The 14,469-nt window shown below is 39.4% G+C and overlaps 1 protein-coding gene across 2 annotated transcripts in view; it reads right to left on the bottom strand.

Moving 5' to 3' along the window:
- SPIRE1 (spire type actin nucleation factor 1) overlaps positions 1–14,469 on the bottom strand; it is a 111,706-nt gene that overhangs the window by 2,944 nt on the left and 94,293 nt on the right. For both annotated transcript variants that reach the window (XM_010708765.3, XM_010708766.3), the window contains 6 exons: positions 9,964–10,051; positions 9,006–9,148; positions 2,853–2,990; positions 1,262–1,332; positions 552–579; positions 313–449 (listed from right to left, as the gene is read on the bottom strand). In XM_010708765.3, the coding sequence (XP_010707067.1) occupies positions 313–449; positions 552–579; positions 1,262–1,332; positions 2,853–2,990; positions 9,006–9,148; positions 9,964–10,051 (605 nt within the window). The remainder of the gene's footprint in view (positions 1–312; positions 450–551; positions 580–1,261; positions 1,333–2,852; positions 2,991–9,005; positions 9,149–9,963; positions 10,052–14,469) is intronic.

The raw sequence follows: 14,469 nt of genomic DNA, 5'->3' as shown, positions 1-14,469 counted from the left end.
ACCTTTCTGTTTCCTCCTATCCCAAAAATGACACCTGGCTCAGCAAGACTGCTGAGTCACTAACTGGAAGTTTGTGTAAGGTTGGGTAGTGCGCCCAGGCCCACAGCCAGGCGGCTTCTGGAGACCTCCAAGGAGAAGACCCCTCAGCCTCTGGGCAGCCTGTGCCAGTGCTCCGTCACCTGAGCAGCACAGAAGTGCTCCTGGTGTTCAGAGGGAACCTCCTATGTTCCAGTTTGCTCTATTCCTGGCACTGGAGTTTGTAACTCCAAGAGGCATTTCCAATGCACACATGTGACTGCAATTGCTTCTCACCTGGGCATGCTCCGCAGTGACCGGTGGTGGCTGGTGGAGGGCTTCTCCGGCCTCATGAAGCTCTCTCCTCGCTGCAAGGTGGAAGGTCCCAGAGAGAAGATGGGGAGAGTGGAATATGGCTTTGATGGCAATCGCATCTGTTGAGCAGAGAAGGAACATGCGATATAAGAAAGATGGAGTATCATTTCCAAAGATAACAGCTTTTCAGAAAGGTGCGAACCAGAAATGTGTTTACTTACCTTTTTGCAGCACTGTGAGCATACAGGCCTGTAAGAAAATGAAAGCCTGAGTCATTTAACTGGGCTATGCCTTACTGACATCAAGAATAAGGGATAAATACCCCAACTCCTTACCCAAACACTTTTGTTTTAATGTTTCATCAATATGAAAACTTAATCAGAACATGAAGCCAAAAGTGAAGAGGTATACTAAGCAAGAACCACAGGTACAAAAAGAAAAAAGGGGGAAAAAAGGGGAAATTAATGTTTCTTTTACTTTTGATCAAAAATCAGAGAATCCTCAGAGTTGGAAAGGACCCTTAAAGGCCATCTAGTCCAACTGCCCTGCAATGAACAGGGACACCTGCAGCTACATCAGGTCACTCAGAGCCCCATCCAGCCCAGCCTTAAGTGTCTACACGTTGGTCTCATGATCACCTTCACTGTAAAACTTTTTCCTTATATGCAACCTAAATCTCCCTTCTTTAAGTTTGAAACCATTTCCCTTTGTCCTGTCACAACAGACCCTGATAAAGAATTTGAGTTTCAGTCCAAGGAAGCACATCACTTACAAAAGATCCATTTCAGCATAGTTAGAAAATTTGGTTTTAAACATGGACTGTTAAATGAAAACAATCAACGCTATGCAGCATTTGGGGTGATCTAAGGTACAACTCCACATTTTTCACTTTGCAATGGTACTTAGTTATTAACAGATACTAAATATTTACCTTTTACAGAACTGACAAGTGTAAGACCAGGTAAAGAAAGAAAACCTTCTTGTCCGACAGCAAAAGCAGAGCTGAAAGGAGAACAGAGAAGTTCCCATGTTAGATAAGTTCCACACAACAATGACTTTGTCTGTCAGTTGCCATCAGTGAGACCAGTGTCACAATGCTACATGCAGTTCTGGGGTTCATGCTTCCAAGAGGATATTGAAAAGAACTGTATCTTCATATATTAAGAAATATTCTTTTAACTTTTAAATGCTCTTGTCCCTAATCATCTGTGCCGGATTCTGGAATGTTAAGTGGTTGCCTGTGATAAGATTTGATGATTCTCTTCCAATTCTACATTCCTGAACACTAGAGAAAGTCCAGGAATGAGCTACTACAGCTATCTTACTTGAGTAAAACCTGTTTGGTTCATTGAAAGGAGGTAGTCATCATAGGTTATGAACATTTATATGAAGTGGCATTGAACAAGGAAAAGCTTTTTTTGTCATACAGATGACACTCTGGGATCTAAAGACACAGATGTGAGGCTAAACAAATTTGATTAAAAATAAAAGGGAACAATTTTAATAGTGGGGTAAATTAAAGCACCAACTCACCATGAGATCTGCACAAATCAAAAGAAGGGGAAAAGACATTGCTTCTACTGGTATCAATCCCCAATCCACAATTCACAGGAAAAAAAATGTTAGTTAATGGGGCCTCCAGTATTTCATGTTTGGGATTGTTTTGGTTTTCAAGTACTTGCAGTTCTCTAGTGTGCTTTATTTCTAACTTACAAATGCCACAGCAAAGCTCAAACTGCTGGTTAGCACACGACACTGCTCACAAGATGCACTGCACAGGAAGGGTGGAGCCTGAAGAAATACCTCAAAGCAACAGGAGAAATCACACCAGGTGCACCACTTAACAGCTGGAGACAGAAGCCAAGCAAACCTCCAACCAAGCAGAGTATGGCCCAGACTTTAGCCAGACACCAGGAGCTTTCGTAAGGTAAGAAAACTTGCTACTGGATCACAGAGAGTACAAATGTTCCTACTCTAGAAATGGGAATTAAGTGCAAAACGGAAAATTCTGTCGATATAGGGGAAAATAGGCTACTTATAAAAAACGTCTCGTAATTTCCTACTGCTAGCTGTAATTCTGTTTTCTGGAATAGAAATGCTAAGTAATATTGCAGAAGATGTGAGCAGAAAAGACCTTATTAAAATTTAAAACATAAATATACAGATATATTCTGATTACCACAAACACTGCTGCATTTCTATAGAAGGTATAAGCAAGGTATTTCCATGTAAAGTTTTTATGTTTATGTATCTAATTCAACACAAGCTGACCCACGTGTAATAAATTTAAGGGGAAGTTTGGTGGTCTGTCGTCTTCAATACAGGGTAAGAAACAAATGGGGGAGTTGAAACTAGATGATCGTTGTGGTCCTTTTCAACCCAGGCCAATCCATGATTCTATGATTTTACAATCTAACTTGCAAGCTCTGATGCCTACTCCCAGCTTTCCACCAGCTTGAAGATGTAAATAGAGATCTGTGCAACCAACCTCCCGTTTGCTGCCTCCCTGGGCTCAGCCATACCTTTCCTTTCTTCAGAGCAGTGTAGACATCTTTATACTGCTGGTACTTTTCCAGCTCTGCCTTCACCAGCACCTGACGGATGTGCATGACTTCCTCCACCGTCAGAGCCAGACACTCCACTGGGTAACAAAACTCCTCCTGGAAGCCAAAAATCCATGTTACTTCAAAGCCAAATTGCTTCTTCTACATTTCAACCTAGACAACCAACCACCTGGTTAGTAACTCCAGAGAAAGAGTTTCTCCCCTCAATAGCATTGGCTCATTCATGGGCATCACATGAGTTTCAAATCATCTGAAACCATGAAAGTGCGATCTCAATGGTCTGATGTTCAGCCTCCACAATGGGTTTTGTTTGTTCTCCCTCCTCAAGCCATTTGAATCTTCTCTCCATTTGTCTTCCACTACAAATATTGATTTTAACTGACATTCGGGTTTATAATTAGAAAGCAGAAAGGTAATTTGGCACATGGTTTTACTTTTAAGTATTCTTAAGAACACATGATTTCTGTGAGACTTTGTGGTGCCCAGAATGGCTGAGGAAAGTCAGTAGTAGCCCATTCTAGCAGAATTTTTTATTCAGTGGTACCACATCTTGGTGTTCATGTGAACAAAAAGTTAAGGCAATCCAGGCAGACAGGCTCTCCTTTCTGCCACCAGAAAGTAACAGCAGCAATTCAAGCTTTACAGGGTAACCTTCCAATAGAGAACTGGTTACCCAGTGTTGGATTACGAATGGCAAAGAATGAAATAGAGAATGACCCAACAACTTCCCACCGACACAATTTCTGTACGTTCTGTATTACATCGTGATGGAGAATATTGAGTAGAGAACTCCTGAATTTGGTACCAAAGAATAAAAGCACCAACCCAATTTGTAATCCAGCCCTGTAGTTGATTATACAGCTCCAACAGAAAGACAGAAACCTCTGTGGGAATTCCCATCGCCTTATGCTTAGTGAACCCTTTCAGTGAGCTCAGAGGGGCTGCTGTGTGGTAATGACAATGACATCCAATGCTCTTTGAATAAAGGAAGGAAATTTTTCCTGCAAATACAAAGACACGGCCGACAGTTTGGAGGTCTAATTTATACACTGAAGAGATGGTTCAGATTAATTGTGAAATACTCAATTTACATGGACCCAGAGTTCGGTTCTGTCTTTCCATTAGATAAAAAAGAAAATCTTTCTATGTTGCAGACCTGGCAAACATTAGCATTTAGGAACCACCACATTTTTAAAAATTGTTGTCTTACCTATCTAGAAAGGGAACACAAAGAAACTTCGCTCTGTTTAAGGCACCCCACAAAAGACTAGAATTGAGTTAACTTCGTTAGATTTGCCAGCTAAACCTTTGGGGTGTATGGGTGCTAGTTTTCTGGAAAGAACAAACTATGTCAAAAACAACTGCAATTTGCTCTAAGGTGTAACACAGCACAGCCAAACAAAATGCCTTCTGTTCATTATGAGACTTCACAGCTAACTGGCTGCCACTGGCACTTCATTCTGGTCCTTCCCATAGCAACTGCCTCGCTACAGGGAAAGCACGGCGGCGGGCCGGGTGAGATGGGAGAGGAAGTGGGTGGGAAAGCGTAATGCACACAATGCCAGCAGAAAACCTCAGTTCTGCATCGTGGGAGATTGAGAAACTGACTGGGGTGAATGAGGCAAGCTGAATGCTTTTCATCAATCAGAGCTTTAGGTCCTTTAGAAACACAGTTCTTACTTGGAGGCACTTCCTTCCCCCTCATGTGCGCCCGCTCCATTAATTTATAGGACGATGATGTCAGTGAGTATTGCTCCTTTGAAGACAGTCTGTAGATCTACTATAGGTGCAGAGCAGCTACCGGGGGAATAGTGTGGGTCTGCTGTACCAATCAAAAATGATTACTGCTACAGCACGTAGAAATAGATGCAGGCAACAGGGGAAACATAGAAAAAAATGTTCACATGTTTAAATGCTAATGTTTTAATTCCAGAGGTTACACAAGGACAACAAAATGTTAATGCAACATTAAATGAAAGATAAATATTATGCTGATTTCAGAAAACTACTTGAATTTTTTTTCCCTTTTTGGCATAGAAATAAGTATACAAGAAAATCTTTTGTTTCGACACTAGCTGTAAGGCACTGAAATTAATTAAAATTACACTAAGCACTGACTAAACTTCATTAAACAATGATGCTTTGGGGTTATTACTCAAACTTCAGCAACAATCTGCTCAAGTCAGGCAGCTGCAAATGAGAGAACTTCAGTTCTCTGCGCAACCTGCATATGACAGAAAATACTAAAGACAAAATGCGATTTGAATGGTCTTGATTTTCTGGAATTGTACTCAATACTCATTTTAGCATTCAAGGTGAGTCGGTATTCTTATTTTTAAAGGAAATAATCTCATTTAAAAATACTAATTTAAACTTGAAGTTTCCACGATCCTCATGAGAACTGGCTTAAAGCTTTGACTGCGCAAAGATAGCTTAAGATGTAACTTAACTTCTTCTACTCAGGAAAAGCAGGTATAATAAGGATTATATATTCATAATGTGAAATAAAGTGCTTTGTAGATCATTCTCAGCATAATGCACCTGATCAGTCCTATGACTATCTTTTTTACAATATTCCTTGTAAAAATTCTCATTAAAAGATGTCACTGGGCAGTCAAATGAGTTACACCAGTAAATTGCAACAGGAACATGTGTCAAATTGGACTCTAAATTCTGCACTTCATGGTCAGTCAAGCACTCTAAGCTCTCATTGATTTTGCAGACTGAAAGTTTATCTGGGAGTCTCAGCTCTCCTGCAGAAGACTGCACTCTCACTTATTAGATGGAACAAGCAAAAGAAAAAAATCAATTATTTGTTTGATTCTACATAGGGGGAAATTAATCATTTTTTCTTGTTAGTGGGCTTGCTCTCCCTAGGAATAGTTAGGAATTACTCTCTAAGTTCTGATACAAAACTGTGCTGAGGACCAAAACCATTTGCATGTTCTCAAGTGAAACAGATTGCAAATGTCATTCCATTCTACAGGGTGTTGAATGTTTCTGGTTAGAAACACAAAGGCTCACTCTTTTCAACATAGTCCAAGCATTACAATAGTTCTGCTGTTGTTTTTTTTTTATTATTTTTTTTTCTGCAGGATCTTCATGTGCTGTAAAGTTTAAAGCCTGTTCCACTGGCAATCTCGTGATGTTGCATTTTTAGTTTGCTGTCCTTTCAGAAGTGATTTCTTTTCCCCGTGAAGTGATTGAAATCACACAAATATCCTACACGCACTGAAATCAATGTCAATCAGGTGCAGTGTCCCAGCCTAAGCTTTAATTCTTGCCACAGCTTAGGAAGTGCTCCCCGAAGAGGGAACATGCTGGTGAAGGTGATTTCCAAAGCCAGCAAAAAGAGGCAAACCTTTGCGGGTTTCCACCTGCTGGCAAAAGCTCTCTCACAGAGATAGTACATAGCCCCTGCCACCCCACACATGGCTGCTTCAACGGGATGAGAGCTGAGCAGAGAAGCTGTTTGCATAGTTGAAAAAAGTGGTCTGAAAGTCATCCTTGGAAATAAACTCCTTATCCTAGGAACCTGAACAATAGATAGGAAGCAGAGAAGCAAAGCTGTGTATAAATAAAATCATTAGCTTTGGTCCTCTAGGTCATGAAAAATAATGATGACGTTGATAAAAAAAAGAAAAGAAAAAAAGCAAACAAATACAAAGGCATTCATATGTACATATCAGGACACAGCTTCATCTCTGATTAGGCACCAAGTCAGCTCACTGCAGTACGCACGCCACCAGGCTGGCCTCACAGAAACCTGCCTTCCATGGAGCACTGGCAAGACGACACATCAAAAGGACGACTGTCGGCCTTTTACCAAGTTTGTTTCCCTCCCCACCTGCTTAGCTCTAACTCCCTCTGTCTGATGAGATGCCAGTTCACAAAACCATAGTTAGTATGCAAGACAGACCAGTTTCTTGCTAATCCTGCTAAGAGACTGCAGCAAACTCCTGTCTGTTTGCTCTGGCATGGAGAGCTATTTATTGATGAGGCCTCTTCCACCTTGAAGAGAAACTGTGGTCACAGGAGCAGGTGATAAGAAATGAAACTCCATCAATCCTGGAGGAAGGGATGAAGAAGCGTGAAGTCAAATAAAAAATAAATCATATTCTGCAGGTATTGCTAAGTGTTCACTGAGGGAACAGCAAGGTTACACATACAGCACCTGGCATGGCCACCGACACAAGCCAGCATCCTTTAGGGAAGGAAGGGCTTTGCAAGAAGCCAGCAAGTGTAACTGGGACAGTGCCATTGTATCACAAACCACCTACCAAAACTAAAACCAGAAGGACTATGGGTGTTGTCTGTCACACCCTAGAGGGCACTATTGCCAAGTCAGAGAATTTACTCTCCAGGCATCAAATAAGACAGGTTCTTGTTAAAGGAACGTCATTTCACTGCTGATTTTCCTTCTCTCTCACTCCACAGCCAAAACCAACTAGGTGACAGCTATCTGGAAATCAAAAAGTCCAACAGAAAATAAATTAGTAAAATCTTTCTCATGTGTTCCCGAACTTCCCTGATACACCTACTGTCTTTTCTCCCTTTTTCTTTAATACTTTTAGCAGGAATTGAATAATTTAATTAATTTTTCGGCAGCAGTTTTATTTCATATATTATTTTTCTAGGCATATGTCAGTGAGCATATGCCTAGAAACAGGCATATATATGAAAATGCATATGTGGCCAAAAAGGTTGAGAACTTGTTTCCCCTATTCAAAATAAAAGCCTCATTATTAAGATTCTTCAGTTGTATGATCCCCTCAAATACATGAGATGAGATCGATATTATAATGATGTACCATAATTCTGTGGATTAAAAAAGCGATGGAGCAAATGCCTCAGTATAACATGCAATGCCTTCTCCCCTCCTCCCTTTCAACAGTGTATACAGGATCGGCTGTGGACCTATCAGAAAATAAATCCTGTACTTGCCCATACCTTGAGTGCAGCAGGCACTCACAACGATCCATTTTATATGAGAGCATCTTCAAACACGTGCCGAAGGAACTCTTCATCTGATTCTGGTGCAATGCGTTATGCTCCAGGTTCATTTCAGCAGAAGTCTACCTGTGCTGTGTTTATCAACATGCTACTACATCACCTTCGCCATGAATGAGAAACTACATTCTTGTGGAAAGATATAATAAACAAAATCCAGCAGATCCTCTGAAATGGAGGAAGCATGTGAGAATATCTAGAGATTATTTTCTTTCTAGTCTATCATCAACTAGTGGGTTCAGATCCTGGCCACCACTGCCTGGGTGAACAAGAACACTCTTCAAAGCCCACTAATACCACTGCTCTAAAATACAGGGCGAGTGAATATTCCCTTCCTTTCAGAACTAAGAAGTATTTATTGATTTCTCTATTCACCAGCACCTCATGGGGTGTACTTCAAAACCCTGCTGGAAGGAAAAAGAGACGAGGAACATATCCTGCATGAAATTACAAAGCGCTAATCAGTAGGTCAGCATAAAAGAGCCAAGATTTCATACCCATTACTGCTTATACTCTGTTGGAAAACAGCTCTCAATTAAAGCTAATTGATCAAATGTACTGTACTTTCTTTTCAAGTAGTAATACAGTTTTTTGCCTCAGTGACTTCAACAAAGCAACATAAACAAACCTTGACTTGGATTACTGAAAGAGCTTTTGCATGTATAAACATTAACCACACAAATTCTTACAGTAGAAAGAGAAGAAGCCCTTTCATTCATTCAGCCATTAACTAAAATGCTGCCAAAAACTAAATAATAATAATTAAAAAAAAGCATTTACAAAAATCCAGAGCTTTGGAATTGTCTCTATTCAAATGGAAAATCAGTAAGGCAAAGTTTGCCTGAAATAAGAGCAAAGTATATGGCTTTATCCAGAGTCCTAATCAAAGTGCAAATATTTTCCGAGGCATCTGTACCTGGGATTTTGGATCAATCAGAAAGTTCAAATCTTGATTTCAAAACGTCTTTAGTAGCCCAGAGCTGTTTCTGAATTCAGGAGTTTTCTTTGAGTCAAATTCTAATCACACTGAAGCCAAGTTTTAATTTTCATTATACTCTTAGCATGCCTCTTTTTCTCTCTCCTACCACTCTCTCCACTTACAAGTGATCTGGAGCTCTGTTTTGAAGGTGGTAGAAACTGTCTGACATTGGTTGGAGTTTCCTTTTCAATGGAGTGTCGTCTCTGAGGTGGCTGCCGTCTCTCTGGCTGTGGTGTAGATGATATGGGCAAGAACTTTGGAGGTGCTAAAGATTCAACCAGCGTAAAAGAATTAGTTCTCATAAGACAGAGTGTTGGATAACATTGCTCAGTACTTGAAACAGTCATCGATTTCCTAGAATTCCTACCGCTGGGGGCTCAAATTACACTTCCATACTCTTCAATACAAGTATCACACTGATTATATTTTCAAGACTGAAAGAACAGGAATACTTGTAAGACCAGCAAATACAGGCATGCTACTATCCATTTATCACTGTATATAAATTCAGAGTGCCAAAATATTGGCTTATATAAATTATTTCACCACTGTGCACAGATTACATATTTAATTACAAAAGCTTTCCAGTGAAACTGGAACTCCTGTTGTACAGTAAAGCCTTCCATAACTGCCTGAAACAAAAAGATCAGATTTTCCCCTCTTGACAGTGAGTACTTTGCTTGTGAGACATATTGGTGATTACTAGGTATCTTTCAAACAAGTGCATTCATCGATGTCAGAGCTGCTGAAAACATTTAAATTGGCTTTTACATTGGTTTAGAATGTGTTTCTGCAGCAACAAGCCCTTCTGAGATGAACATAGCTGAAATATGCACTTCTGACTTCCTTTACAATTCCCTGACAGTTTCAAATGTGAGTTTTCTGTTTCGACAAGGATATTCACATACAGTATAGGCCTTCCACTCACTAATTACTACATTTGACCTATCCAGAGTGTTCCAGGGTCCAGATTTACAGATTTATCCAATTTATACTCAGCTTCAGCTTTCTGTAAGAGTGTCAAAGTTCACATAACAGAAGGCAAAAGAACTAGGTGAAAGCAGGCACTCTAAAACTCACTCTTTCTGCTGGTACCTTCCTGAGAGGGGTCTTCCACTTGTGAGGGAGAGATGCTGCTGCTACTTGTTGATTTGTGCACTGATTCCTCCTGTGTGAGAAGATGAGAAGAAATAGAATTTATCAAAAATTATTTTTTCTTCTCTTACTGCTTCTTAGCTTCTTAGTAGAAATCACAAGCTATCAAAGGCATTTTAGCACATTAAATCACACAAAGCCCTAGAAGAAGTCCTGAGAAAAAATGTTGACCCTACATAGCGCTATATAATTGTCGAAGCTCAACTTTTGCAAAAACTGGAATATAAATGGTACATGGTTGGAATTCAGTGCATTTAACCATCACATTAAAGAACAGGATCAAAACAAATCCACTGTGACCTCTTACTTTTCCACCAGTAATTGTACTCAAGGTCTTTGAAGGATTTTTAACTACAGGAAATGCAGTAAGTCAATTTTATGTCTCATACTAGCAAGAAATCAGTCCTTGGATTTCTCTAGTTTCCAAAGGAATAACAGGTACTCAAACAAGCGACTAAAGAAAAGAAAAATTAAACTGACTTCCATGGCACTGTTCTGTAATTGCTAATCCCAGTGTATTTCTCTCCTTTCTTATGTATTTAAAAGGAATCTTCATTTTGTGTTTCACCACAGAAGCCAAAGTCAAGCCCAAGGTGAAACAGGCTTTGACTAACACCTGTCAGGTATCCAAGGCAATATGCCACCCAAATCACCAAATTCCATCCCAAACCCCTGTCTTCAGCCACCAGATACCAGTAAGATACATGAATCACAAGAGCCTCCCGAAGGAACAGAGTTGGAGGACTGATTGTGAATGCTATTTAGCTCCAATGTGAATGCTTTTAACCAAGGAGTTTCACATCACTTAAACTGTCAAGATTTACAAGAGGTGGCCTGCTCAAAAATCCAGCAAGTGGCTGAGCCTCTCTTTCTCACACAGATTTCTCTCATTATTGAACTGTAAGCAGGAAAATCCCCACTAACTGAAAGAATGCTGCCTTTGGTAACAGCAAGTAAGAAAAGAAAAGTTGGCAGGGTCACCTCATTGAACACCATGCATCACAGGACAGGGGCCTTAACAAATTGCCATCAGGTGATCTGCACTTTCTGCTTAGCCCAAGAACATGTATGCAATGCATGTAAAGAAACTGTGATGTGATGTGTACTGTAACACTGTATATGCCTCAAGACAGTCTTCTGCAAAGAAACTCCAACCGGGTCAGATCCCAAAACAACTCACTTTAACATATCCAGTATGTCTCTTCCAGACATTTGAGATGGGAAAATTGCAGGGAAGTCTAAATAGCATATTTAACTGCAGCAGCTGTTTTCCATCCACAAACCAGTATAGTTCAGCGACAGCTCACTCAGGTATGTTTACAGTTCACTGCTTCACACAATATGGTTGCCCTAAAAGATCACTGCAGAACTCACAAGATGATTTGAATGCATTGCTCTCTAGAAGTGGTCCAATAGCGCTCACAAGTCTGGAGTTCAATGTTTAGATTCTGTAAACTCCTGTAGAAAGTGAACCATTAAACTATTCAATCTGTAGAAGTCCAATTCATCTATGCAAAAGATGACTTTTTTGTTGCCAGAGGAGCTAGAAGGCTAAGATGAAGAACTAAGCAAGCCATCAATTAAAAAACACAACCATGTTGTTCTACTGCTCATTTCTGTGAAGCAGCCAGAACTTCAGCAAGGGGTAGGTGGGGAGCTTGTAGAGGAGCAGGTGGGGAGCAGCTCTCTGTGGAGCACAATCCAAGCCCGCATTGCTCCAGAAGCTTCTTGTTCTGTGGGATCCTACCTGGTCCTGACCAAAAATTTCAAGTGTTTCATTTTTTTATTGTCCTATATGGTAAGTTTTATAGAAGACTGAATCATGATTCAAGCAAGTTTGTGCACAGAGCTTATTTACACGTTTTTCTGATTGTCATTTTTCTTGCATTTCTCCTGTGCCTGAAACACTGGTGTGGAGATAAGAGACAAAAATAAGATGAAAAACTGAAAATGTCAAAAGCCTTGCACATAAAACTGTAAAATAGTGACTATGGTAGATTTTTACCCCTTGCTAATGGCCATATTCCAACTGAAAGAAATAGCTAAAAAACAACTATTCTTTACGTTACTTCTGAAATCAAGCTGGATATAATATCTTAGATGTTGCAAAGCTATGCAGCACACGGATGTCTCCATCTTTTCCCCACTTTTGTGAAAAAACTCTAGCTACATCATTAGTAATGTCTGAACTCACTAATTGGTGCTGTATCTATCTGAGTTTTTCTGGGGGCTATTTTGGTGGCCTAGGAGCCTCAAAATGGCTTCTCTATGGTAAAGACTTACAAAAAAGATCCCAGAAGCTAAACTTCTTATATTAAAGAATGATAGGGAATGAACTTTCAAGAGCCAATGGCTAAGTATAAACCATCAACCCAGGGAGAGTGGAAGCCAGGAGTACATGTTGACATGTTATCCTACTTAGACAATAGATATTCCAAGTTTATAATTTCAAATTACTTCTGTTCAGAAACTCAGGCACTGAAAATGCTGTTACTGACCTTTGATTACTCAAACTTCTTTGTATCAGTACAGTAACTATTAACTATTAACTATTACGGCTGACAATATGACTTTTCATGTTTGAGGCTAGATAAACCAAACATCTGGAATTGTGCAATTTTCATTAAGAGCTGAATAACTATAACATTAAATTTATAATATAATAATATTACTTAAACATTATATATATAATTTATATGTTTATAATATTAAATGTCCTGAGAAAGCTGCAGCTTTAAGGGCATCACTGTAAACAATCTGACTACACTACTGATACGATTTTTGTCCAGGTTGCCAGACAAAATTAGGAAGACACCATTTTCATATCTGTATCAAAAATGACTATTAGATTTCTACTTCTCTTAACCAAAAGCAAAATGGCTCTTCCTGCTCTCCATCTGAATCCATAATTCTATTAGCAACACTGAAAAAAACAAGGACAGATAGTAGGATATAGAATATAGGGCTATATCAGACCTTTCCTTTCATCTCTGGCTGGCAATACTGAGTGCTGGGCCATAGTCAGCATCACAACACAGCTGAGAAAAGGACAAAGGGGATTCAGGGGAAAAAATGCATTTGCATCACAGCCTATTTGGAGCTCTGTAGCTCAGCAGTGCAGATATTTGCAGCCTGTAATTTAGGACATAACACAGTCATAATTTAACTCCCAGAGAGTAACTCTAAATAGGTTAAGCTCAATTCAAACTGAAGGCAAAGAGGTGCCTGAGATGCTTATAGGCAAACAAGACAACATATACACTTGAGCTTGTTACACAGAGATAAAATAAACAATTAAGATATACTGGCAGAGCACACTTCACTTTCTTCAAATCTTCTATGTCCCATATGCCTTTGCCAGCTTGTTAAATTTCATCCAAACTCCCTCCATTATGTTTGTTGACACCATTTTAGTGCTGTTCCTGAAACCTTACCAGTACTCTGTAGGGCATTTTAATATTCTTCATCGCTTCACCAGCTACTTTTTTTGACTCAAACCAATACAGCATCTGTTCTCTGTGACAATTTGATGTGACTGATTTATTCTTCTTTTTATCTTTTGCTCTACGCCCCAAAGCTTTTTTCTATATGACTTTGCTTGCCTGCATGGTATTCCTAATCAATACTCATACATTGAGTTTTTCCTTCCTATAATAATTGCTTAATGTTTCCCTTTGCAGAATTTTCTTTCGCTAATTTCTGCTCATTTTTCTGTATGAAAATCCTGCATTAGCTTCAGGCTGCACTGACCTAAAAGCTGAAAAGATTAGAGTTCAAAATCCAATTGACAAGTCTCAATATTCCTATATCCTGACCAGCTTTGTTAGTATTAACAAAACCTCACATAGCCTCTATTGTAATTTTAAACACTGCTGAGAGATTTCAGAATGCTAATTTCTTCTGCTTTCAGTATGGATGCACCAAATTATGCACACATACAAGTCACCCATAGGATAACCCCCAACACAAAGAGGGTCAACTTCACAGGGATAAGAAAAGAACACAAAAAGATACATTTATCTCCAATTTTATTTCTCGCCAGCCTCCTATCTCTCAGCTTAGATACCTTTATAAGCGCTTGTCAGGAAACTCCACCCTCCCCATTTAATACAGAAAAAGAGAGTCAGAGAAGACTGCCTTTCCCTTGTTAAAATTAGCCTCTCTAAATAAACTCTGACTTTCCTGACAGCTTAACTTTCAGAAAGGTTCGATCTCAGTAATATTTCTGGGCCAAAAGACAAAATTAATTCCTGACAATGTAATACTGGTGCTTTTCAAAGGCTATACTCAATGTGGCTTTTAAACTGGAGAGATTTTTTAATCCTTTCTCCTTTCAATACTTTCTAAAAATCATTAATTCTCTATTTGAGAGAGAATGGATTCAAAGTTGCTTCTCCATCTAAGCAGTATCTGCTCATCTCTCTCTGCAAA

Source organism: Meleagris gallopavo, chromosome 3, assembly GCF_000146605.3.
Source record: "Meleagris gallopavo isolate NT-WF06-2002-E0010 breed Aviagen turkey brand Nicholas breeding stock chromosome 3, Turkey_5.1, whole genome shotgun sequence".
Taxonomy (NCBI): domain Eukaryota; kingdom Metazoa; phylum Chordata; class Aves; order Galliformes; family Phasianidae; genus Meleagris; species Meleagris gallopavo.
This window is presented reverse-complemented; position numbering and strand designations above follow the sequence as displayed.